This window comes from Ornithorhynchus anatinus, chromosome 7 (genome assembly GCF_004115215.2).
Source record: "Ornithorhynchus anatinus isolate Pmale09 chromosome 7, mOrnAna1.pri.v4, whole genome shotgun sequence".
Classification (NCBI taxonomy): domain Eukaryota; kingdom Metazoa; phylum Chordata; class Mammalia; order Monotremata; family Ornithorhynchidae; genus Ornithorhynchus; species Ornithorhynchus anatinus.
The window spans coordinates 42,988,106-43,015,140 of NC_041734.1; the positions used below are offsets into that span (position 1 = coordinate 42,988,106).

At 48.3% G+C, this 27,035-nt stretch overlaps 1 protein-coding gene across 3 annotated transcripts in view; it reads right to left on the bottom strand.

Moving 5' to 3' along the window:
• HDLBP (high density lipoprotein binding protein) overlaps positions 1 to 27,035 on the bottom strand; it is a 97,400-nt gene that overhangs the window by 34,622 nt on the left and 35,743 nt on the right. Inside the window, exons 1-10 of one of the 3 annotated variants that reach the window (XM_029068729.1) lie at positions 21,383 to 21,460; positions 12,659 to 12,721; positions 10,484 to 10,596; positions 8,668 to 8,825; positions 7,051 to 7,266; positions 5,157 to 5,363; positions 3,454 to 3,669; positions 1,753 to 1,959; positions 933 to 1,040; positions 549 to 653 (exon numbers count right to left, since the gene is read on the bottom strand). In XM_029068729.1, the coding sequence (XP_028924562.1) occupies positions 549 to 653; positions 933 to 1,040; positions 1,753 to 1,959; positions 3,454 to 3,669; positions 5,157 to 5,363; positions 7,051 to 7,266; positions 8,668 to 8,825; positions 10,484 to 10,559 (1,293 nt within the window). In that variant the 5' untranslated portion in view covers positions 10,560 to 10,596; positions 12,659 to 12,721; positions 21,383 to 21,460. Of the gene's footprint in view, positions 1 to 548; positions 654 to 932; positions 1,041 to 1,752; positions 1,960 to 3,453; positions 3,670 to 5,156; positions 5,364 to 7,050; positions 7,267 to 8,667; positions 8,826 to 10,483; positions 10,597 to 12,658; positions 12,725 to 21,382; positions 21,461 to 27,035 lie in introns of those variants that run through there. The other 2 variants (XM_029068730.1, XM_001513250.5) reach the window with 2 other exon arrangements.

Below are 27,035 nucleotides of genomic sequence, written 5' to 3' on the forward strand. Positions count from 1 at the left end.
CTTACTGTGTGAGGAGCACGGGCTTGGGAGAGGTCCTGGGTTCTAATCTCGCCTCTGCCATTTGTCAGCTGTGTGACTTTGGGCAAGTCATAACTTCTCTGTGCCTCATTTACCTCATCTGTAAAACGGGGATGAAGCCTGTGAGCCCCATGCGGGATGACTTGAATACCTTGTATCTATCCCAGTGCTTAGAATAGTGCTTGGTACATAGTAGGCGCTTTACAGATACCATTATTATTATTACTAAGCACTTGGGAGAGTACGATACAAAAACATACAAATACAAAAGTGCTGTGAGGCTGGGAGGGGGAAAAAACAGTTTCCCTTTCTAATAATTTCAGGAATCCTCTCATTTTAAGCCTCATTTTTGAGGCTTACACTCCCATATCTTACTTTCTTGACAGTTTTAAAAGCTGGGTGAGGGATTTCAATTAAGTAAGAAAGCCATACAGAAAGCCTCCATATCCCTACCTACTCTTCCCTAAAATTCATTCTTTTCAGAGCGCACCAAGTCTAATTCTTCATAACATAAATTTAGAAATACTTACTAAATCCTTGACCATGATCTCAATTTGTTCTTGAGCCACAGTCACATCCTCAGTTGGTCCTTCCAGAGTGATTTTATCCTCTCCTTCAGTGAATTCTATGTGAACCTGCAAGTCACACAGGATGAGAAATCCAGTGAGAGTTCTCAACTGCCCAACTGAAATGAAAGCTGCCGGCAATTCACAAAACCAAAGAGTTCACCAAATTCTTTCCCTCCCCCACACTCCAGCAGTAGATATTCCCTTTCTTGGTATACACACGGCAAGCAGGAAAAATCTAACCCACTCCGCTTTGCTTTCAGGAAGCAAGTTCAACACGTTTTACCCACAAACAAAGCCTTCTTCGATTTTGCTTTCAAGAGTGGAGAATGATTCCCAATAGCATACCTTTGGCATCTGCTGAGTAATTTTGGCCAGATTTTGTCCTTTCTTGCCGATGATGAAACGGTGAAGCCAAGAAGGGGCAGAGACGGAGGAGACCATAAAACTGTTAGCCTAGAAGGAAACAAATAGCTCAGTTCTACGCACTTCAGCATGTCAGTGTTGTAAAGCAAGATTGACTTCCTTTTCTTATGGTGGCAGTAAGATTGAAGTGGGGGAAAAAAAAAGTTAGCCATGCCAAGAGCATCCTGGACTACCACACTTCACTTCAGGGTCCCCGATGACCCTTCTATCAGGATTCTACTTTGCAGCGGTGTGACCTACTGGAAATAGTGTGGGTCTGGGAATCAGAGGACCAGTGTTCTAATTCCAGTTGTGCTACTTGCCTGTGCATCCTCACATGGGACAGGGACCGAATCAGGCATGATTAGCCCAATGCTTAGCACATACCGTCCTTTTTTGTTTGTTTTTGGGCAGGGGCGGGGGGGGGAGGGTATTTGCTAAGCCCTTACTTTGTGCCATTCACTGTACTAAGCCCTGGAGTAGACACAAGTTAATCAGGTTGGAAACAGTTCCTATCCCTCAAGGGTTCATCCCCTTTTTACAGATGAGGTAACAGGCCCAGAGAAGTTAAATGACTTTACCCAAGGTCACACAGCAGAGAGGTGGCGGAGCTGGGATTAGAACCCAGGTCCTTCCGACTGCCAGGCCCCTGCTCTTTCCCCTAGACCGCGCTGCTTCTCTAAGCTTTTAATATCATTATTACTAATAGTAAAACCTGTGGGGTTTTGCTGAAAGGGTAAGGTAGCTATGTTCTAAGAATTACCTTGGCGTAGACCTCAGTCAACGCCTGTCCCAACTTCTCGGGCTCGCCACGCAGTATCACAGTCTCCGAGCTGCTGTCTGTAGGTGGGATCTCAACTGAAACTCCAGTTCTCTCTAATATCTCCTGCAAGGAATTGCCTTTGGGCCCAACGACGTATTTGTGCTGAGACTTCTTTACCTCCACGGCAATGGTTGTGGTCTTCTTTTTCTAAAGGAAAGAAGAGTGAAGGCGGCCAGTTAGTGGAAGAATGATAACTGTCACCAGTGAACAATGAAATATCACCCGGGAAGGAAGAGAATAGGAATAGGAAAAACAATACAAAAGATAGGGAGGCTACTCCTAAAAAACACTCTGAAACTGATCAGGATACTTCAGGCATAGACACAGATACCAACATCTCTAGAATCCACCCTCTCCTCTACATCTAAATTGCTACCATATTGATCCAAGCACTTAAATCCCACCTGGACTACTGCATCAGCTTCGTCACTGACTTCCCTGCCTCTAGTCTTCCCCTCTCCAGTTTATACTTCATTCTGCTGCCCAGATATTCTTCTGAAAAAATAATTTAGTTCCTATATCCCCACTCAAAAACCTACCAAAGTTGCCCACTGACGCCCAGTCAGAAACTCCTTACCATCGGAATTAAGACACTCAATCAGCTCTCTCCCTCCTACCTTAATTAGCTCATCTTCTAAAACCCAATCCACACACTTTGCTCCTCTAAAACCAACCTATTCTCTGTTCCTCGACTTGCCGACCCCTTGCCCACGCCTTCTCTCTGACCTGGAACTCCCACCCTCTTCATATCTGTGGGCCTCCCACTCTAACCTCTTTCAAAACCCTCCTTTAAAAAAAAAACAAAAGGGACACCTCCTCCGAGAGATGCCTTCTCTAAGCCCTCGTTTCTCCTCCCAGACCTCCCCTCCACATTGCCTCTAGACCTGGCTTTGTACCCCTTAATCAGTTCAATATTCACCTCCACCCCACAACATACATGTACTTATCCTAAGACTCTATTGTTTCCCTTATTACCCTTCTAGCCTGTAAGCTCCCTTATTGGCAGGGATCATGTCTACTAACTCTGTTGCATTATGCTTTCAGTGGCGGCATACAATAAGTGTTCAATAAACACCACTGATGGATGACACTTCAGGATCGGGAAATGAATAGCTTTAAAGCCCATTACTGTTCTAAAAGAGATCGACTTCACAGTTCACACCTTATAGGAATTCTCCAGGCTACGATGTTGCAATGGGATAATGTTTTATGGAGGTTCTTTCCGAAACTAAAAGTAGCTGAGTCGCCCAATCAGAACGAGTCAGGCCCAAAAGCTGATCATATGGAAGTTTCTGACCCTAAGGGCTTTTATTTAAGAAACGTGCCAATCTTCACATAGAAGCTGGCCCTCCCCCAAAGTTTTTTCTTCTTCACAGTTTCTTGCCCACCTAAAACATTTCCTCTTCTCACATTCTGCTGGCTGAGAAGTCATCACAAATGTAAAGGGAGTGGGAACTCAGATAGAATGCTTACGGTAACAAGGAACCAAAACAAACTAACTCATTTGACATCACAAAACCAGCTAAGTTGGGTTGGTCCTCTAGCAGCAGGCTTCCACTGAGTGGGTAATTAGGTAAGGACAAAATGAGGATTAAAAGCAATGAAAGGCAGCGGTAAGGGATTCCCTCTAAATAAACACACCTTCTCTTCATAGATCTTTTTAATGCGAGCCACAGCCTGGGCCAACTGTTCCTTCTCTCCCGTGAAGACGATCTCTGTCCGATTGACGCTGGCTGGTGGGATATTGATTCTCGTCCCCGTTTCCTGCATGATCTCGCCAACCAGTTTGTTGTACGGTCCAGCGATGAAGGGGTGGAACACCTTTTCCACGTCTAGCCTCTCCACAGCACGCTTATCCTGAAAGAGATTATGGACGTAATGACAGGCAGATCTGCCATTTATGCGACGCACATACCCGTGCCACCTCAACATAGAGAATACCTAGCTGGACAACGCACCTCCCATCTTGATCCATTTAACACCCACTTGAGTCTAAAGCAGCACAGAGTAAGGAACTGCAGAGGTAAACCATGTTACCGAACACATCGCCTTCAGAATCCAAGACTAAACGGCTAGTACAGATATGCCCTGAGTTATAGCCACTTTTTAGATGACCAATATGTCATTAGGATTTTTTTAAAAAAAAGGGCTTTCCATGCCTACTATGTGCCAGGCACTGTGCTAAGCTCTGGGGAAGATACGGGCTCATCACGTTGGATCCAGTCCCTGTACCACTTGGGGCTCACGGTTTTAATTCCTATTTGAGGAGCAGTGTGGCTTAGTGGAAAGATTCTAATCAGCACTTTGATAACTTTTTTTTAATTCAGTGCCCGTGGCAGGCAAGAGGAACCTGGGCATTAGAGCTTGTGGACTCTGAACCGGAAGGTACTACTCAATCAAGAAGTGGCATTTACTGAGCACTTGAGAGCAAGGCTTGGAAGAGTACTGCAAAAGCAAGACAAGTTCCCATTCTTCAAGGAGCTCACACTTCCAAACTGCCTTGGCATCACCAGAAATGAAGAATGACAACTATTGTCTTGCACACACACACTGCTCCAAGCTTCTAAAATGGCTGGGTAAGAATTTTGAGTGAACATAATAGTGGAAAGGTTCTAATCCCAGCTTCACCACCTGCGTGCTGTGTGACCTTGGGCAAGTCACTTCTCTGTGCCTCAGTTATCTCATCTGTAAAATGAGGATTAAGACTATGAACCTATGTGGGACAGGGACTCTGTCCAACCCAATCTGCTTTGGATTTGTTAAGAGCCTAATATGTGACAGGCACTTTATTAAACGCTGGGGTAGATCCCACAATTATTTTACAGGTGAGGTAATGGGCACAGAGAAGTGAGATGACTTGCCCAAGGTCGCACAGCAGGCAAGTGCCAGAGCCGGGATTAGAAGCCAGGTCCTCTGACGCCCAGGCCTGTGCTCTTTAAATAGGTCTGATGCTTCTTTCAGTTCTTCTTTAAGACCAGACACCACACGAGGCCAAGCTGTCTCGACATTAGGGCTAAGCATTACAGAAAGGTAAATGTCTCTCTCTCACGAGTTACGGCTGCATCTCCGTCTCCTCTCCCCCGCCAATTCACTCGCCTCTCCCATTCTCCATCACCAGGTTACCAGTAGCATTTTTGTCCTATTCTTTTCCCCCCTAACCCCAACAATGTGGACCCCACATGCAAGAATAGGCCTGGGATGAGTCTTGGCTGGGATAAACAGAACGGGCAACTCCCCTTCTTGCCGACATCAGCGTCCCGTTCAATGTAACTCTGCCCCGGGGCATACACGGGGGCCCGATTTTTAAAAAGTGACGAGTGGCTACAGAGTTACAATCCTATTACCTGCTCAGCAGAGATGAGGAGAACCTCGTGCCGGGCCTTCTCTATCCCTTCCTTGGTGCCAGTGATCTTGATCTGGTTGCTGGGGTCATCTGGACGAGGGATCTGGATTTTGGTTGCGGTTTTGAGCTCCAAGTCCTGTAGCTTCTCTCCATTCTTCCCGATGACAAAGCGGTGATGCTCCTTGGGAATGGGAACTGTCGCTGAAGCCTACGGGGCGAGGATCACAGAGAAGGCAGTTGGTGGGGTGGGGGGTGGGGGGTGGTGGGGGGAGAAAAGAGGTTCTCAAAATGTGGGTTGAAAGGTTTCCTGAATAGCAGATTGAGACTTGTAATATGTGAAGGAAGTTCCTGCAAATTAGTTACAGGATTCTGGGATGTCAAATTAAGGGCTCTCGCTCTTCAGCACAACACTTACCATCTATAATCTGCTGGCAAGGTGACAAAGTCACCGTTCTCCTCATTGCCAGGACTTGGATAACTTTTTATAATTCAGTGCTTGTGGCAGGCAGGAGGAACCTGGGCAATAGAGCTTGTGGACTCTGAACCGGAAGGTACGGTTCAATCGAGAAGTGCTATTTACTGAGCACTTGAGAGCAAGGCTTGGGAGAGTACCGCAAAAGCAAGACACTTTCCCAGTCTTCAAGAAGCTCACACTTCCAATATCTGACCAAACTGCCTCGGCAACATCAGAAATGAAGAATGACAACTTTTGTCTTGCACACAAACACTGCTCCAAGCTTCTAAAATGGCCGGGTAAGAACTTTGAGTGAACATAACAGACTTAAGCAGTTTGGAAAAGGAAGCTTATCATGGAAAAATTAACAGTATGACCATTTGTTTTGGCATCTTAGAAAGACCAAACGGTTTTACCGTCTTCCTATTTTGTTAATGGGATTTACTGAAGTCCTTACTATATGCTAAGCGCTGGAGTGGATGTAAGGTGTTCAGGTTGGGCATAGTCCCTGCCCAATATGGGAGCCTATATTTTAAAATGAGAAGAGAGAACAAGGAATTCAATTCCTACTTTACAGATGAGGAGGTGCTGAAGTGACTATGGGAAGCATCTGTAGTCTAGTAGAAAGAGCAGAGGCCTGGGAGTCAAAAGGACCTGAGTTCTAATCCCAGCTCTCCCACTTGTCGACTGTATGACCTAGGGTAAATCACTTAACTTCTCCGGGCCTCAGTTTCCTCAAGTGTAAAATGGGGATTAAGACTGTGAACCCTATATGGGACAAAATCCAACCCAATTATCTTGTATCTACCCCAGCACTGAATACAGTGTCTAGCACACAGTAAGCATTTAAATAAATGCCATTAAAAAAAACCATAACCTTGCCCCAAGATCAAGCATCAGGCAAGTGGTGGAGTTAGGATAACAACCCAGGGGCTCTGGGTTCCTATACTCTCTATCCCTGAATTTCTACCAACGATCAAACGTACTTGGTAAAATGTACACATTAACAAACTCGACTTCTTTTCTGGTATTTTTTTAAACGATTACCATGGGCCGGGCCCTGTAATAATAATAATAATAGTATTTGTTAAGTGCTTAGAATGTGTCAAGTGCTGTTCTAAGTGCTGGGATAGACACAACCTAATCAGATTGGATACAGTCCCTGTCCCACATGGGGCTCCCAATCTTAACCCCTATTTTACAGATGAGGTAACTGAAGCGACTTGCTTAAGGTCACGCAGCAGCCAAGTGACAGAGCCGGGATTAGAACCCATGTCCTCTGACTTCCAAGGCCCGGGCTTCAGCCACTAGGCCACGTGGCTTCTCTGCTTCCCAACGTCTTGTGATTTCCAGTTATAACCAGTAGACACACCAAAGGACACCAGAGAGAAACAAAGAGCCTCCTCAAGCAGCCTGCCAGCGAAGAGGATTCCGCACTCACCTGGGTCTGCAGCCGAGCGACAATATCCTTCCGAGCCTTCATGACTGCTTCCAGTTTGCCGGAGACCATGATGGAAAGGCCTTGATCCTTGGCAAGAGACAACTCCAGGTGGGCACCGGTTCTCTGCATGATCTCCAGGCAAATCTTGGCTTGTTCACCTTCCCCGAACTGGTTCATGTCCTTGTACTTTCTTTCCTCCAGGGGGACGTGGAACACCTGCTCAGAGGACAAGATCAGATCAGGAGAACCAGCAGGGACTGATGTATTGGGTACCCTGTAGCACAATTCAAATATTCCAGGGCCAGTTCTCAAATTTCCTTAGTTCCTGGATTAAGCTTCTACAGAGTCATCAAGTAATTTACCCCATATGACAGTGTGGGTTGAAAGAAGGAAATAGTAACAGCAGCGACCCTTGGTAGACATTCACTTGATGGAGTGCACTGTACTAGGTGCCTAGGAAGTTCCAGGTGTCAAATTAACACGTCCTTCCCCACCAGGAGCTTACCCGCTAACAGGGGAGGCAAACGTAACACTTACCACACGGTCAGAATAAATTGAGCAGGTAAATAAAGATAAGTGCTAAGGAGGGTGTAAATACATTTCTAAGTAGTAGAGGCGGCTGAAAGGACATTGTGGCTCAGGATGCTAGGAAATTAATCGGGAACAGCTTGCTGGAGGAGGTGGGATTTGAATGTGGGGAGAGCTGGGGGGGGAGGGGGTGTCTATCTGACATGGGGAGGACCCAGCCAGGGAACAATAGCAACGAGAAGACTGAGGCGGAAAAGTTGAGAACAAGATTCAAGCTAGCAGTTTGGCTTGGGAAGAGCGAAGACCGGCGGGTTTGGGAACAGCAGGTGAAGAAAGCAGATAGGGAGGATGGGGTCAGAGTGTGGAGAGCCCTGAAACCGACTGGGAGGGGTTTTGCTTGATGGCGAGAGTTTGGAGGAAAGGTGCGGCTGAGCGGTGCTTCAGGAAGATTATCCGTGCAGCAGCGTGGAGCTCTGACCAGAGGGATAGGGAGAAGAAGCTGGGAAACCAGTGAGGAGGCTAATGCCTAGACAGGGACAGAGCACTGCTTGTACCAGGACGGTGGCAGTTTGGGTTCAAAGGAAAGGGACAATTCAGGAGATACTGGGCAGGAAAAACCTGCAGGATTCAGCCAAAGACCAGGTGAGAGTTGAATGACAACGAACGTGTCAAAGATGATACTAAGGTCGTGGGCCTCTGGTATGGGAAAGAAAGGGGTGTTGTTGACTGATGGAAAAAGTTAGGAGTGAGTTCAGAGGGAAAAAAAAAAAATGAGGGTCCTTCTTAACATTCCTTGGCCTAGTCCATTCAGATATCATGCATCCCCCAACTCTATCACCTGTATTTATTGAGTACAGAGCACTTGGACGAGTACAACACAAGAGTTGCTCCCTGTCTGCGCTTACAGTCTGGTCTCATACTCACTCGTGACGGAACATCAATTGTAGTATCTATTCAGTGCTTGGTAGGACTACCACCTGGGTCCTTAACGGGAAGTCCCGGCTTTACGTGCATCTTGTGAGACCTTAAGAGTACTTCAGCCTTTCTCCTGGGAGAGAAAATGAATAAAGAGGGAGAAATCTGTCCTACCTGAGTGATGACTGAGGCCTTAATCGGTCGGATTTTGTTGCTCCAGGCACCGGCAGGTTCCTGGGAAGCTTCCAAACAAGCAGCTTTTTCAGGGAGTGGGGGGAAGGCATCCTTGTAGGTCGGAGGATCACTGTCGTCTTCGGAATTTAAAGCAGCGACTAGAATGGGCAGAGAGAAACCCCCATCAACGACCCTGACTGTTCTGCACAGTCGATGGGATAGTAAACCACTTCAGAGAGTCATCTAGGCGCTCTGTACAGTGCTTCACGCACAGTAAGCACTCAGTACGACTGAATGAGTATGACATGCTGACAAGCCTGAAGAGCACTCAGGTGATGTATCAGCCTGCACCAGGAGTGACGTATACACATCCAAAAATTCATACTGGCATGACAGTTGTGTTCACCTAGGCAGCGCACGGACAAATAATAATAATGACGATAACTGTGGTCTCTTAAGCACTTACTATACGCTAGGCGCTGTTCTAAGCGCTGGGGTGGACCCAGTTCCCTGTCCCATGTGGGGCTGACAATCTTAATCCCCATTTTACAGATGAAGTGCTGAGGCACAGAGAAAGCTACGTGACTTGCCCAAGGTTACACAGCAGAGATGTGGTGGAGCCACAAATGACGCGAAGATAGACAAGGAAGGTGGAAGACCCCAGACGTGAAGGGCGGCAAATCCTTTGGGAGACAGTCAGACAGTTTGGCAGCAGAGCGGTCATAAGGTTTAAGACCAAATCAGAAGTCTACAGGGCTGTAGTGTTGCCCAACCTTCTCTCCAGCAGCGACGTCTGGCGAGACCCCCAGACCGGCAACCCCTCCTGATCCTCCAATAGCTTCACTAACATCATTTTTGGGCCATTCTCAATATCAAGGGGCAGACACAATCACGATCGTGAAGTTCTGGGATATACTCGGTCTCTTCGCACCGAAGCCAGGCTCTCCTATGCTGGGGGGGATGTGCGAAGGGCACGAGCGACAGCAAGATATCCAAACAACTTCTTTTCGGACAGCTCCAGGTTGGAAACTGGAAGTAAGGAAGGCGGCGGAAATGTTTTCTGGACACTAGAGTGTCAGACAATGCTGCCTCCCAGCTGAAAGCTGCAAGTTGATGGCTGAAGAGAAAGCAGCCAGGCCCTCTACGAAGAAAGGGGTGGCTCTTCAAGCCGAGGCTCCGTAAGGAACCAGAAACAGGGTCGCAAAAGAGAGAGCAGTGTCGGGCACCGCCAACATGTTAAACACGACAGCACGGCAAGGGACAACTTTGTGTGCACGATGTGGTCAGCGCCGTGTGTTGGCCTTTTCGGCTACATACACGGTCAGAGGTGAACTTCGCCAGTGTTTTCTTCCAACACCAAGGACAACTTCATGTACGTAGGGGGAAGCGTGAGAGAGTATCGTGATGGTTTAAGGGCAGAAATCCTGGTGGGTGGAAATTGGGGAGCGCCATAACTGGGTGTGTACTCAGTGACCGCAGCGCCGGCGTCTTTTGCTTCTCTGTCCTAGGCCATTCCTTGCGCTTGAATTCTGGCAGAAATTGAATTCTTTTCAGGCTGTTCACCGACAAAATGGTGCCGAACACACGGACAGCTCTCCATTTAGCAGTCGCCACTCTACATTCCCGAAAATACGTCACGCTGTTGAGAATTACCACCAGTGCTGTTTTGCAGCCTGGGTCACCATCTTTTGGATGCATCAGGGAGGAGCTTGGTGTAGCAAATACTAGAAGTCCCTGACAGAACTCTAAGGGATAATCCCAGGGATGAGGCCAACAGCAACTCAGAATCAATTAGAACCAACCAAGTAGATATTACCTTTTACTTGCTGCTGAGCTAGTCCACTGCGGTGCTCAGCAAAGCTCTCCTGGGTCAGAACTGCAACGGAGCTCATTGTCGATTTCCCACCTACACACAATCCGGGTATGCCACTGAGGGGAAGGAGAAGAAAAATCCCAAGTTAATACCAGATCGAGAATGGATCCTCTGCAAACGTAAGTGAACACTCATTTTTCCAGGGGAATGGCAGCCACGGGGAGCAATTAAAGCGAGGTTTTTTGGTAATCTGGGGAATTGATTTATAAGCTTCAACCTCTTCCTCTTATCAGCATATTTACAAAAGTGAGTTGTTCGAGTTTCATCTTTTAATTCCTCTGCTGAATCCCTGGAGAAGGTGTTCATGAAGAATGCAATAATTAAAAGGTGGAAAAACAGAGGGGGCAGGGGGGTAAGCTATATGAAGACCTGGATAGTCCCTAAATAACAAAGATATGACTTTACAACTGATAAGAGCAGAATTTAATTTATGAAGGAGCATGCCTGAAAATTTTTAGTGGATGGAGAGAAACATACCCTCCGTGTCAGACTAAGACAGAAGATCTGACACTTTTTTTTTATTATTAAAGGCCTGGAAGAAGCCAAAGACATACTTATTTATACGCTTATAAATACTTATTTATATGCTTCAGTCATTTCGAATTGTTAATGTACTCTGAATAGGATTTTTAAAAAATAATAATGTTTTCGAGTGTCTGCCCTTCTTGAAAATGGGTATGAGCAGGCCCCACACAACAAGGTGCTCCATTTTATTTTTCTATATAATACTCACAACCCCAGCAAAATTATGTTTACTGATTCTTACTGAACTGCAGACACTGTTTAGGTATAGGGTTACAACAATTTGTCAAGAGCTGTAATCGCAAGTTCTCACGTATGCTGAAAATGAACTGGAACCCTCAAGGACGTGATGGCTTTGTAAAGTCTCCCTGTGAAAAATTGGGCAAGGTGGCAATTTAGGTAGTGTGTGACATTCAGAGATCTTCAGAAGGAGAGAGGGAGAGAGAGAGCACGTGCACATTCTACTGGAGGACACTGAATTAAAAATCCAAGAAGCACCATGACCTAGCAGAAAGAGCACAGGCCTGGGAGTTACAGGACCCAAGTGCTAATCCCAGTCCTGCCACTTGCCTGCTGGGTGACCTTGGGTAAGTTACTTAACTTCTCCGTGCCTCACTTCCCTCATCTATAAAATGGAAATAAAATACCAATTCTACTTCACCTTTAGACTGTGAGGCCCATGAGACCCAGCAACGTTGTCTGACTTGATTACGCTATCTACCACACAGCTTAGTACAGTGTCTGGCACACGGTAAGTGATTTATAGATATTAATATTGTTATTATTCAGAGATAAACAGGAGACGGAACACACGGAGAGGCAAAGTGCACCTGACAGTGTTAATCTGATTGCTGGGTGAACTAAACCAACCCTCCACGAGACTACTGGGTATCTTGAGAATCTTTTAACTTGGTGAGCTGTGGCAAGAATCAAAAGGAGAGTTTTGCAGGTGACGCAGAGATGATTTTAGAAACCTCCCCGCCCCATTACCTTCCATGAAGTCTTGATTTAAGAGAGCCCAGGTTTCAATCAGTTAATGGTATTTATCATTTAGTGCTTACTAAGTGCACAGGACTTTACTAAGCGCTTGGGAGAGTACAGCACAACAGAGTTGGTAGACATTCCTTGCTCACAATGACTTTACAGCCTGGAGGGGATGACCTTAATAGAAATAAAGAATGGATATGTGCATAAGTGCTGTGGGGAGGAGGGTGGAGTAAAACGTGGCTATACTCAAAAGTACCTAAGAGAATTCACTAGCGCAAGGACAGGCTAGCCAGTTTCTCAAACGTGAAGTCAGAATATACACCAACTAAATAAACAGGACTCAAACGCTAGCCCTAAACAAGGAGGAGGCACCTAGAATACACCTCACCTAGACTGAAGCATGAAATGACCAAGTATATAGTTTCTCTGAGGAACTCTACAAATTGGAAGGTGGGGAAGAGTGTTAAGCGAGAGGTATGAGGCAAGGAAGCTTGCAAAGGGCAAAATACTTTCTATTTGGGAAAATGGGTCTTCAGGGATAGGAGGCTTAGAGGGCGGCAGGCGTGCACACGTGGCTTCCTCCCCCCACCCCCCAACACACACACTTACCAGCTAAATGGTCAGTAGCCAGAAAGTCCGTCCTGTATCTGCCTGTTGTCAGCCTGCCAGCTTCTGCTTGGTTGGTGGTAGGAGGTGAAGGGAGAGACAACGGGAAAAAAAAAGTTCAGAACTGAACATCTTCTCAAGGATCACCAGCAAGACAAAAAACAGTGTCTTATTCCCTCTCTCTCAGCCCCGGCAGAGGCCAGATGGCTTGGGCAACTTAATTACTTCTTCACTGTCTCCATTACCTGTTCTCTATTCTACAACCAGCAGCTAACTGAACGTCATTTAATGGGATACTCCTCCAACCTCCATCTCGTAGGCAGAGCCGCAGCCCCACGAAGCCACAGTAGATTAAGAGCAGATGTCGGGTCCGAATTTGAGATCGCAGGATCTCGGGGAACGGCATCAAAAGCAACCCATCTCGTTAGAGAAAACGAACACCGTTCGATTTCAGTTTGGTTGGCAGGTTTTCGCTCCATAGTACAGAACGTAGCTCAGGAAAGCCCAGGTGAACCAGCACAAACTCTCCTCTGGAGCCTGACACACACTCACTCGCACGTCTAGGCAGCTGTCCTTTTTAATCGGAGCGGCATTTTCCAGGAGGATTCGATTCCGTTGGAAACTTTAGGGCTCAATGCGCACTTTAAGTCGTCGACTGGCTCTGACCGCTTCTAACAGCTTAGCCGGATGACACCGTCGACTCCGACGCCCTACCCCGGAAACATCGGTAGGCTAAACCTGATCCCAGAGGGGAAGCAGGCAGGAGGTAACCAGAGTTGGTGGTGGAAAGGCAATCTAGCAAGTTAAGACCCAATCCTTTTATTCGAGAACAGCTAAGCACACTAGAGGTGCAGCTCTTGGAGGGCCGGAGCACGATAGCCAGTGTGGCTTAGAGCCCCTGGGCCACCGGTTGGTGTCATGGCCCTCTTCAGGTGGCTCCACAGCAGGCCTGGAAGCAGATGTCAGTTGTTTTAGGCAGAAGTATGGCTCTTAACCCACCCTCTCTCCCTCTTATGCAGAACAACTACGAGCTGTCAGTCAATCGTATTTATTCAGCGCTTACCATGTGTGGGGCACTGTACTGAAGTGACCCACCTCTATCACATACTTTTTTCCCCCAAAAATAATAATAATAAATGATGGTTTTTGTTAAGCGCTTATGTGCCAAGCACTGTTCTAAGCACCGGGGCAGTTACAAGACAATCAGGTAGTCCCACGTGGGGTTCACGGTCTTCATCCCCATTTCACAGATGAAGTAACTGAGGTACAGAGAAGTTATGCCATAGAGAAGCAGCGTGGCTCAGTGGAAAGAGCCCAGGCTTGGGAGTCAAAGGTCATGGGTTCGAATCCCAGCTCTGCCACTTGTCAGTTGTGTGACTGTGGGCAAGTCACTTAACTTCTCTCTGCCTCAGTTCCCTCATCTGTAAAATGGGGATTAAGACTGAGCCTCACGTGGGACAACCTGATTACCCTGTATCTACTCCAGCTCTTAGAACAGTGCTCTGCACATAGTAAGTGCTTAACAAATACCAACATTACTATTATTATTTGGCCAAGGTTACGGAGCTGATAATCAGCCAAGCCGGGATTAGAATCTCTGTCCTCCGACTCCCCAGCCCGAGCTCTTTGTCCGAGATGAGTGCGCTCAGTAGTACTAGTTAAGAAAAGAGGTTGGCAAGGAAAAAAAAACATTTCTAGGACTAGAGTACCCCAGAACTACTAATGTGCCTCGCTCTACGTCTTTCTAGTCACCCAGCTCTAGTCCTAATTGTCTTCCCCTCTATCTAATTCTCTTCCCCTCTTCAAATCCCTACTTAAAACTCACCTCCTCCAAGAGGCCTTCCCAGACTGAGCTCCCCCCTTTTTTCCTTCTGCTCCCCCTACCTCCCCCCTTCACCTCTCCGCAGCTAAACCCTCTTCTCCCCCCTTTCCCTCTCCTCCTCCCCCTCTCCCGTCCCACCCCCTCAGCACTGTACTCGTCCGCTCAACTGTATATATCTTCATCACCCTATTTATTTTGTTTATTTTGTTTAATGAGATGTACATTACCCTGATTCTATTTATTTGCCATTGTTTTTATGAGACGTTCTTCCCCTTGACTCTATTTATTGCCATTGTTCTTGTCTGCCCGTCTCCTCCAATTAGACTGTAAGCCCGTCAGAGGGCAGGGACTGTCTCTATCTGTTGCCGACCTGTCCATTGCAAGCGCTTAGTACAGTGCTCTGCACATAGTAAGCGCTCAATAAATACTATTGAATGAATGAATGAAGTCAGACAGAAGATGGGACCCACAAGAATCACAACTGAGGTGGCCCTGTCAGTCCGTCACACCCATCTCAATCTATTTTGGCAAGCAACAGCAGAGTACCAGCCAAACACCCTGGCAGGCCAAACGATACCCAACGAAGACTACCCCTTACACCTCTGCCCTTATTCCCTCCTACCCTCACTCCACTTTACTCCTCCCTCTAATTTCTCCCTGTAGGTCCTCCCACTCTCTCCTGGATGGCTTTCATGCCGACCTTCTACCTGAAATGGCCTCCCACTCCGAAGAGTTCCAGAATAATCCACTCATTCATTCGATCGTATTTACTGAGCGCTTACGATGATGGCATTTGTTAAGTGCTTACTCTATGCCAAGCACTGTTCTAAGCGCTGGGGTAGATGCAAGGTAATCGGGTTGTCCCATGTGGGGCTCAGTCTTAATCCCCATTTTAAAGACGAGATAACTGAGGCACAGAGAAGTGAACTGACTTGCCCAAAGTCACCCAGCTGATAAGTGGCAGAGCTGGGATTAGAATCCACAACCTCCGACTCCCCAGCCCGGACTCTTACCACCAAGCTGCGCTGCTTCTCCAATTCTGTGCAAAGTGGCTCAGTGGAAAGAGCCTGGTCTTGGGAGTCAGAGGTCATGGGTTCTAATTCCGGCTCCACCACTTGTCAGCTCTGTGACTTTGGGCAAGTCACTTCACTTCTCTGGGCCTCAGTTACCTCATCTGGAAAATGGGGATTAAAACTGCGAGCTCCACATGGGACAACCTGATTGCCTTGTATCTAACCCAGCGCTTAGAACAGTGCTTGGCACAGAGTAAGCGCTTAACAAATGCCAACATTATTATTATTATTATTGTTACTAAACGCTTGGGAGAGTGCAACACATACTCCTGCCCACAACGAGCTCACAGTCTGGGGAGGGGGGAGACAGACATTAATATAGATACATACATAAATAAATCCTGAAACCCTCTAGCTCCCACCAAATAGGCCTTTCCGGGTTGATCTGATCTTGGAAACGGGCTTTCTATCGGCCACGTTGCGTAACATCACAATGGCATCAAGCGTCCTGTGGCGAGCCAATGAAAGAGTGGATGAAGAAAGGCAGTATTTTCATGATTTATTAGTAATGACAATCCAAGAGATGGTTATAGGCTTATCCCTACTTAGAACCTAGATCCAGGAGATCTGTCAGACAACTGCTACCTGCAGTGGCTAGCTCAAGGCACCCCCGATGAGAAAAGTATCATCTCTTGCTAGCAAGGGCCTACTTCCTCCAGGTGTGGCCTCTCGGTAACAGAGTGGAAAGATAGAGCCTCTGCACAACGTGACCTATTTTAATGCCCGACGGGGACGTGATCTTGGAACCAGCTGCTGGTTTCACAGTGCCCACACCAGGTGCAAGAAGAGACCTCCTTTCAGAAGACGGGAGGAGGTAACCCCGAATCCCCAGGCAGCCCAGCAGCGTCCCCTGCCACATCACTGCAACCGAGGCACATAAGATCGTAACCGCTGTTCCTGCCGACGGCCCCCTTGCTACTTACACGACGACTCACGACAAAGTCGGAAAGCTCTTCCTGTGCCTGATATTACGGCTGTGTTTGCGATCGCCCTAGGAACACCTCGCTTTTTAACATTTTTAGACGACACGGGTTTGCAAAGGCACGTGTGGCCAACTGTGGCAGAAACCCCAATCTGGAATCAAGAGAGTCCATTTTGATAGCCACATCAGCATTAAAAAAAAAAAAACCCACCCACGTCTAGAAATCCCAAAGATTGAACAATCTAGCAATTGCACATCAAGCCACAACCAGGTTTTCCATCAGAACGCACATTTTCGAGCAGCTGGGACAAATCCCCTTCTATCTGCAGTCTACTTAAAAAAACCACAAAGGTGTTTCTGAAACTCTTAAGTTGATTCATCCCAGTAAAAACTAAACCGTGATACGTGAAAACATACAGCAAACGGGACAAATGGTGAAACGATTTCAGCCAAGACCCATCATCAATCCCACCCGCAGAGAACTGTCACACCAATACTGCACAATGCTGATCCCTACGTGGTCATGGATTGGAAAGTCACGGCAAACAACCATTTTCAAAATCCGAACCCAGAACCCCATCAACGGCATCTATTGAGCGCTTACTGTGTACAGAGCACCGTACTAAGCGCTTGGGAGAGTACGCCATAACAGAATTGGTAGACACGTTCCCGACCCATAACAAGTTTACCGAGAAGCAGAGTGGCTCAGTGGAAAGAGCCCGGGCTTGGGAGTCAGAGGTCATGGGTTCGAATCCCGGCTCTGCCACTTGTCAGCTGTGTGACTGTGGGCAAGTCACTTCACTTCTCTGGGCCTCAGTTACCTCATCTGGAAAATGGGGTTTAACTGTGAGCCTCACAGTGGGACAACCTGATTACCCTGTATCTACCCCAGCGCTCTGAACAGCGCTCTGCACATAGTAAGCGCTTAACACACACCAACATTATTATTACACCCAAAACCCAGAAATCTGTCATTTTAAAGTAGCGTGATCTAGGATAGGTAAATAGGAGACGGGGGGAGCCTCGCCGGATCGAAAGACTGAACAACTCTTCCCTCCCCACCCCTCTTAAAAAGCAAACACTAATTTTTCCGCTAATCCTATTTTCCCCACCAAGTGTAGACGTTCAGCTGAAAGCTTGTAGGCCACACTGAGAGAACCGTGTTCTGATTGATACAGATCACGCAGAGATTTAAAGCTTTATCCGCACTCTATCGGTGCCAGCGATAGGGGGAAAGAGTTGGCATAACCAGAGTTTAAACAGATACGATGGCTTTTCTTTAGATCATTCATTTAATAAAACCCTCACCCTCTCTGGAGCACTTCTAATCGGCCTCCACGAGAGCAGAATCTAAGTTTCACAGATGCCACCTCAGCACTGGCTCTACCAGTGACCATTCATTGCTTTTGGAGGCGGGGGGAAGATGTGGCTGTTTAAAGGGCCAGCACCCAACTAAGAATCCCCTGCCTTCCCCCCCAACTCCCATGAAAGTTTTTCTAGTTTTTGATCACCTCCCAAACTCACACTACTTACAGAACTGCCTCATGCACCCAGAAAGGACTTTATTAAAGGCATCGCTTTGGGGATTTTATTCAGTGAAGTTTAAACCATCCAGTCCACTGATTTATATAACTCAAGGCAGCGGGGAGGGAAAGATGACTTGAGGAGAGCGTAAAGCATTCCGTCGAAAGTCTTAACACAAAACAAAAATCCGGTAAGGTGCCTCCTTTTCGATCTATAATGGTTTAAGACTTTTTTTTTTTTTGCCTTGGATTTTACAATGACCGGATCTCAAAACCCCACCCATCCTACGCTAATTTGAAACTTCGAGTGAGGGCTTTCCACACTCTTTGGAAAATATTGCAATCCCATCCTATTAAATGAAATCCCCAATTTCCGGGCAAGGCTTCATTAATATTCTACCATCTGCACTATCCTATCTTCAGCTACAGTTCCTTTCCCCACTGATTTGCCAGAACCAAAAGAGGGAAGGTTCTTCATGCCGAGATCACCCGATCATTTAAAAAAAAAAAAAAGTGAAAAATTTATAGCAACTCTGCCAAGTTCTTCAGTTCTTGTACACAGGACTTATTTCACTTTCAATAAGACAAATGGAAAAATGAGCAGGTCACACAATTCAACTCTGCGCTGGTAACTATGGCCAGAAAGCCATGATACATGGGCCTTGGCTTTCAACAAGTGGGCAAAATTACTTTTGTCCTATCAAGTCCACTTGCATTAAAAATAGGTCGGTTGATCCAATATTTGCATTACAAACATTTACCCAGACGCATGAACTTTTTTTTTTTTTTTTTAAGAAAAAAAGAGGTTTATCTGCTTCTCCTCCCCTGTGCCCACCCACAGAAAATCCCAACCTGGGGGGCAGGGGCTCCTACTCGGTGCCTGCGTGACTTTACCAGTTAACAAAATGCTGTTCCTAAAAGAGTTCCTGAAATTCTTTCAAAAACACAGAGCAAAAAAACCTAGAGGTGAACTTTGTGTAGTACCAAGGAATATCGACTCCCGACTGTACTATTTCACAATATTCTTTTGGATGAACTCTTTTGCATAATCTCGACTCCAAAATAATGAGACCTATAGTGACTAAAATACATAACCAAAAATATTCCGGGATCGAGGCTGTAATTTAGGAGATCCCTATGTAAAGTTGTTCAGGGTGCTTTTACATTTTCAACTGATTGAAAGGCAGCTCCAAGGGGCGGGAGGGCACTGAGGGAGAAGGGGAGTGTTCTGTGCTACTTTTTCGGTGTGGTGACTGCCAACGTCATCATCCAAATCCCAAATTGATTTACCTTCCCTAACTCTCCCACCTTCCCCGAATGAAAATGCTTTTCCTGATTAATAATACTCTTTTTTTTAAAAAAAAAGCAATAAGAATATACTATCCGGGGTATGAATAACAAAAATGACACGAAGAAAACCAAGTATTTAAAAGTTTTCCTGGGATACCTACCCCCTTAAAGGAAGGAGAGGGGAGACGAGAATGGGGGCCGGGCTGTGCCCAACCTGATTATCTTGTACCTGCTCCAGCTTTTAAGACAGTGTCTGGCGCTTAGTAAGCAGTTAAACACCACAAAAAGAGTACCTTGAACAATGTTCTTTAGAAAGAAATGTAGAGTAAGGGGAAGGAGGGAGAGAGAGATGGATGAACTATGTCCACCCTGATTATCCTGAATCTACTCCATTGCTTAGAACAGTGCCTGGCACATAATAAGCACTTAAATATCATAGGAAAGAACATCTTGAAAAGTGTTCTTAAACTGTAGAAAGTAAGGGGGGGGGGGTGGAGGCGGCAGAGAGAAAGAGGGGAAAGAAGGGAGAGGGGAAAGAAGGGAGAGGGGAAAGAAGGGAGAGGGGAAAGAAGGGAGAGGGGAAAGAAGGGAGAGGGGAAAGAAGGGAGAGGGGAAAGAAGGGAGAGGGGAAGAAGGGAGAGGGGAAAGAAGGGAGAGGGGAAAGAAGGGAGAGGGGAAAGAAGGGAGAGGGGAAAGGGAGGAGGGGAAAGGGAGGAGGGGGAAAGGGAGGAGGGGGAAAGGGAGGAGAGGGGAAAGGGAGGAGAGAAAAAGAGGGGGGAGAGAAGAAAGGGAGGGGAGGGAAGAAAGGGGGGAGAGAAGAAAGGGAGGGGAGGGAAGAAAGGGGGGAGAGAAGAAAGGGGGAGGGGAGAGAAGAAAGGGGGAGGGGAGAGAAGAAAGGGGGAGGGGAGAGAAGAAAGGGGGAGGGGAGAGAAGAAAGGGGGAGGGGAGAGAAGAAAGGGGGAGGGGGAGAAGAAAGGGGGGAGGGGGAGAAGAAAGGGGGGGAGGGAAGAAAGGGGGCAGAGAAAAAGAGGGGGCAGAGAAAAAGAGGGGGAGAGAAAAAGAGGGGGAGAGAAAAAGAGGGGGAGAGAAAAAGGGGGGGAGAGAAAAAGGGGGGGAGAGAAAAAGGGGGGGAGAGAAAAAGGGGGGGAGAGAAAAAGGGGGGGAGAGAAAAAGGGGGGGAGAGAAAAAGGGGGGGAGAGAAAAAGGGGGGAGAGAAAAAGGGGGGGAGAGAAAAAGGGGGGAGAGAAAAAGGGGGGAGAGAAAAAGAGGGGGAGAGAAAAAGGGGGGAGAGAAAAGAGGGGAGAGAAAAAGAGGGGGAGAGAGAAGGAAAAACCAGGTCCAACCTGATTATCTTGTACCTCCTCCAGCGTTTAGGACAGCGCCTGGCACACAGTAAGCGCTTAAACACCATAAAGCGCTTTGCGACCGCGCTCTGCGGACAGTAAGCGCTGAGGCAAAACGAGCGAGTGCCGAACGACCACCTTGAACGGTGTCTGTAAAGCGCATTCACTCACTCAACAGGATCCGCCGGGCGCTGAGTCGGGGCAAGAGCACCGAACCCCGCGCTTGGAACGTGCAGAAAGTAAAGGGCGGAGAGGAGGGAGGAGCGGGCGAGGCAGGCGGCCTAGCTCCCGACCTGAGAAATCCTCCACCCTGCCTGGCTCGAGTCAGGCCGCTCCCAGCGCACCAACGTCCCGCACAGGGTGGTGCGGGGCACGGAGAGCGGGGCCTGGGGGGGGGGGGGGGGGGGAAGTTGGGAAGAAAAAAAAGTTGTTAGTTGGCAGGGGCAGGAGGAGTGTTGGCCCATGCGCAGTAGTGACACGTAGTTCTTCCCCTCCGCCCCCTCCCCCGCCCGGGCCCCGCCGGCCCCGCTCCGCCCGCCCCGGTGACCCCCCCCTCCCCCCCCCCCCCCGGCGGGGTCACGACCCCCCGACCCGGGGCAGGACCGGCCGGGGGAGGGGGGGGGCCCCGCCGGTCCTTCCTTCCCTCCCTCCCCGCCCCCCCCCCCTCCCGCCACGTAGGCGGCTCCAGCTCGGGGCCTCCCCGGCGGGGCGGCCGGTGGCCGGGCGGGGTCAGAGGTCAGAGGTCAGGGCTTACCGTGGCCGGTGTCCCCGCAGCCCTCCGCGCCCCGCGAGCCCCGAGCGGCGCCGGCAGAAAGTGCGGGCCGGCCCCGACCCCCCCCGCCCTTATCTAGGGCCGCGGGGGCCAATGGCGGCCCGCCACGTCACCGGCCCCGCCCACCGCCCGCCGGCGCCCCCTCCGGCGACGCCCCGGCACTGCACCCCGCGCCGCCCGCCGCCTCTAACCCCGCCCCCGCCCGGGGACGGCCTCAGTCACCTCGTCTGGAAAATGGGGGTGCAGACCGGAGGCCCCACCGGGGACAACCCCGTTGCCTTCTCTCTCCCCCCGCGCTTAGAACGGTGTTTAGCACGGAGTAGGCACTCAATATCATTATTTTTTTTTATCCCGGCTTCACCACTTGTCCGCTGTGTGACTTCGGGCAAGTCACTTAAAAATAAAAATAAAATAAATGTCGGTATTTGTTAAGCGCTTACTCTGTGCGGAGCACTGTTCTAAGCGCTGGGGGGTAAACACAGGGGAATCAGGTGGTCCCACGTGGGGCTCCCAGTCTTCATCCCCATTTTACAGATGAGAGAACTGAGGCACAGAGAAGTGAAGTGACTTGCCCACAGTCACCCAGCTGACGAGTGGCAGAGCTGGGATTCGAACTCAGGAGCCCTGACTCCAAAGCCCGTGCTCTTTCCACTGCACCACGCTGCTTCTCCCTTCTCTGGGCCTCAGAGACCTCATCTGGAAAATGGAGGTGCAGACTGGGAGCCCCACGGGGGACAACCCCATTGCCTTCTCTCTCCCCCCAGCGCTTAGACCGGTGTTTGGCACAGAGTAAACACTTAAATATCATTATTATCCCAGCTTCACCACTTGTCCGCTGTGTGACTCTGGACAAGTCACTTCCCTTCTCTGGGCCTCAGTGACCTCGCCTGGAAAATGGGGGCGAAGAGTGGGGACCCCACGGGGGACAAGCCCATTGCCTTCTATCTCCCCCAGCACTTAGAACGGTGTTTGGCACAGAGTAAGCACTTAAATATCATTATTATTATCATCCCTGCTTCACCACTTGTCTGCTGTGACTTTGGGCAACTCACTTCCCTTCTCTGGGCCTCAGTGACCTCATCTGGAAAATAGGGGTGCAGATTGGGGGACCCCACGAGGCTCAACCTCATTGCCTTCTATCTCCTCCAGTGCTTAGAACGGTGTTTGGCACAGAGTAAGCACTTAACAAATATAATTATTATTATCCCGGCTTCACCACTTGTCCGCTGTGTGACTTTGGGCAAGTCACTTCCCTTCTCTGGGCCTCAGTGACCTCATCTGGATATTGGGGGTGCAGACGGGGGACCCCACGAGGCTCAACCTCATTGCCTTCTATCTCCTCCAGTGCTTAGAACGGTGTTTGGCACAGAGTAAGTACTTAACAAATATCATTATTATTATTATCCCTGCTTCACCACTTGTCCGCTGTGTGACTCTGGGCAACTCGCTTCCCCTCTCTGGGGCTCAGTGACCTCGCCTGGAAAATGGGGGCAAAGAGTGGGGGGCCCCACGGAGGACTACCTCATTGCCTTCTATCTCCCCCAGTGCTTAGAACGGTGTTTGGCACAGAGTAAGCACTTAACCAATACTATCATTATATTGGAGAAGCCGCGGGGCTCAGTGGAAAGAGCCCGGGCTGGGGAGACAGAGGTCATGAGTTCGAATCCCAGCCCCGCCACTCGTCAGCTCTGTGACTGTGGGCAAGCCACTTCACTTCTCTGGGCCTCAGTGACCTCCTCTGGAAAATGGGGGTGAAGACTGGGAGCCCCACGGGGGACAACCTCATTGCCTGCTACCTACCCCAGCGCTTAGAACAGGCCCGAGCTCCAGCCACTGTGCCACGCTGCCTCTAGACCAAGGGGCAGTCTGCCCCCGATCATTTTAGATCCCCCCCCGAAGGCAGATTCCCTAAGCATAGAGAGGCCCCTTAGCAAGTCGGCTGACTCCATTCCAAACAATCCAAACACCTTTTACCATCCCCTGCATTCCGTCGCCTTCCACAAAGGTCACGTCGATTCAACGGTAGCAACCTTTTAGATTCTTCGGGGGGGGGGTATTTGTTAAGGGCTTACTTTGTGTCGAGCACTGTTCTAAGCATTGGGGTAGATTCCAGTTAATCAGGTCAGATACAGTCCCCATCCCAGATTCACCGCCTTAGTAGATGCCACCAACGTAGACACCCAAAATTCAACCTGGACTCATTTTTACATCTCGTCCCCTGTTCTAGTTTCCCTTAAATCCGTTATTCCGAGATTTCTGAAGGGATTTTCCCCAATCCTCATAGATCGTCAGTCATCATCCCAATACGGCTACCAGACTTTTTTTTTAATTGTTGTTATTATTTTAAGCAAACTGGGCTTATTGATAAATGAAAAGCAAAATGCTTGAAACCTGAATATACGCTAAACCAAGCTTCAAATTTGGAGTTACTGAGTTTATCTAACGTTTTAAAACCAGTACATTGATTTGACGCACACTAAAAAGACAGAGAAGTAGCAAAGCCTGAGGGATAAAATATGGGTTTGGGAGACAGAAGGACCTGGGTTCTAAATCTGCTCCACCACAGGTCTGCTCTGTGACGGTGGGCAAATCACCTAATTTCTCTGTGCCTCAGCTATCTCATCTGTAAAATAGGGATTAATATTGTTAGCACTTTGTGCGAAAGGGATAAACTCGTATCTACCCCAGTGCTTAGTACAGTGCCCAGCACTGTGAGTATTTAACTACAAGTAGAGGCCCCAGGCAAGTTGAGGGGGGCTAGAACAAAATGCAGTGAAGAAAATAAAGTCAAGAGCAAAAATGGGAGAGAAAAATTTACAATGCAAGTGTGGATTTCAGGGCCTTTTAAGGAATATGTTAAGTGCCAAAAACCGAAATTCTATCTTCCCCAACTTCATTAAAAGCCCATAACAACAGGTTTGTTGGTTAGAGGTTTATTGGGAAGCAGTATGCCCTAATAGAAAGAGCATGGTCCTGCGAGTCAGAGGGCCTGGGTTCTAATTCTGACCCTGCCACTTGCCTGCACGGTGACCTTGGGCACATCACTTAACTTCTCCATGCCTCGGTTTCCTCAACTGTAAAACGGGGATTTTTGTCCCTGATGTCCCTCGGACCGAACGCCCCAGATGGGACAGGGGCTGGGTCCGACCTAATGAACTTGTATCTGCCCCGGCGCTTACAACAGGGCATAATAATAACAATAATTCATAATAATGACAATTTTAATACCACTACAAATAATAAGGCACTTAACCCACCTGTTTGTTGGTCTAGTGGAAAGAGCACAGTTTTACAGACCAGGAAGCCTGAGTTCTAGTCCTAGGAGACGGAACCGGGACTGTGTCGTCAGTGGTAAAGGTTCCTGACCAAAGTATAAACAGACATCTGATGTGGACAGTTAAGATCATAGTGTGATTGAGACAATTGCTTAGGTTACGACCCAGCACCGTGCTGTGGTACTTTTGGCCCCCAAAAATCAATCGACCCTTTTTAAGTGCTTCTTTTCTAGAGAGAACTTGGGGGAGTACAACATACTTGGTAAATTGTAGCAGCGTGGCTTAGCGGAAAAACCACGGGCTTGGGATCAGAGGTCGTGGGTTCCAATCCCGGCTCCGCCACTTGTCAGCTGTGTGACTTTGGGCAAGTCACTTCACTCTTCTGGGCCTCAGTTAACTCGTCTGTAAAATGGGGATTAAGACTGTGAGCCCCACGTGGGACAACCTGATTACCTTGTAGTTACCTTAGCGTTTAGAACAGGGCTTGGCACAAAGTAAGTGCTTAACAAATACCATCGTTATTATTATTATTGGTAGACAAATTCCACTCCACAAGGAGCTTACATTCTAACAGGGGAGAAAGGCATTAAAATAAGTTACAGGCAAGTTTCAGGAGCTATCCACGAGGGTTGTGCCAGGGGGCTACAGGAGAGCGTCAGTGTGGGGGATTAAGTGCCTGCCTGGGGGAAGGTGATTACATCTTAGTTGGGGAATTGTTGTACCGTACTTTCCCAAGTGCTTAGAACAGTGCCCCGCACACAGGAAGCCCTCGATAAACACGACTGAACAAGTGAATGCTCCTTGGAGGAGACATGTTTTTGGTAAGGCTTTGAAGAGGCGGAGAGGGCTGGTCTCCTGGGTACTTGGAGGGGGGAGGGAGTTCCAGGCAGGAAGGAGGGTGAGTATGGGGTCGACGGCCAACCAAGGAAAAGGAGAGGCAGTTATTAGGTCGCTAATAGAGGAGTGAAATGTGCAGACTGGGTTGTACAGAAGGAACAGAGGGAGGTCGCGTAAGAGGGAGAGAGTCGATTTAGTGCCTTGTATCTGCTGGTGAGGATTTTGCTTGATGCAGAGACGCCTGGACAGTCATTAGAGGTGTTTGAGGAGTTGTACACAGAATGGATTTAAAAAGAAAAAAGTGATCTGGGCAACACAGTGAAGGATGGACTGGTAAGGAGAAAGGCAGGAAGCAGGGAGGTCAGCAAGGAGGCTGATGTGCTAGCTTGAGATGGGAAACGACAAGTGCTTGAACAAGTAGAGTAGCAATTTAGGAGAAGAAGGAGCAAATCCTGGAGATGTTCTGCAGATAGAATCGGCAAGATTTAGTGACTCACAGAATATGCGGGTCTAAGGATAGGTGAATCAGGGATAATCCCAAGGTTGTGGGCCTGTAAAACAGGAAGAATTGGGTGTTTTTTTAAGGGTATTAAGTGCTTACTATGTGCCAGGTATCGTACTAAGCACTGGAGTAGATACGAGCTAATCAATCGGGTTGGAACTCTGTTCCTGTCCCACGAAGCGCTCGCGGTCTTAAATCCCCATTTTACGAAGGTGGAAATGGAGGCACAGAAAAGAGAAGTGACCTGCCCAAGGTCACACGGCAGACAAGTGGCGGAGCCACTGTTTTGTCAGTAGAGATGGGAAAGCCAGAGAGAGCAGAGAGTTTGGGAGAAAAGATGAGAATGGTGGTTCTGTGTGTAAAAAAAAAACCCTCAGTTCTATGCATTTAGAACCCAGGACCTCTGACTCCCAAGCCCGCGCTCTTTCCATTACGCCATGCTGCTTCCCTAAACTGTACTGAGCGCCTGGAAGAGTACAATCCAACAGAATTAGCAGACACATTCCCTGCCCGTAAGGAGCTTACAGTCTCGAGGGGGAGACCAGATGAGTCGGTCAGGTCACGCAAACGGCTGTGTCCTTCTGGTCAGGCGTATCGCATGGCTTATACGCCCCCCCCCCCCAGGCTGAAAACTGTAATCTGCCCTTCTGTTCAGTCTCAGACAGTCAACACCCTATCAAAAAAACTCTCATATTTGCTTATTTGGCCTTGGCTCAAAGCCGAGGTTGGAGTTTTATCTGCTTTCAAATCTGGAAGGGCATATTGTACAGAGGTGAGCAGCTGTCCTCTTCAAGCAGCGTGGCCTAGTGGAAAGAGTGCAGACTTGGGGCTCAGAGGACGTGGGTTCCAATCCCAGCTCCTCCACTTGTCTGCTCTGTGATGTTGGGCAAGTCACTTCACTTCTCTGGGTCTCAAGTTTCCTCATCTATGAAATGGGGATTAAGACCGTGAGCCCCATGTGGGACAGGGAATGTGTCCAACCTGATTAGCTTCTATCTACCCCAGGACTCAGTAGAGTGCC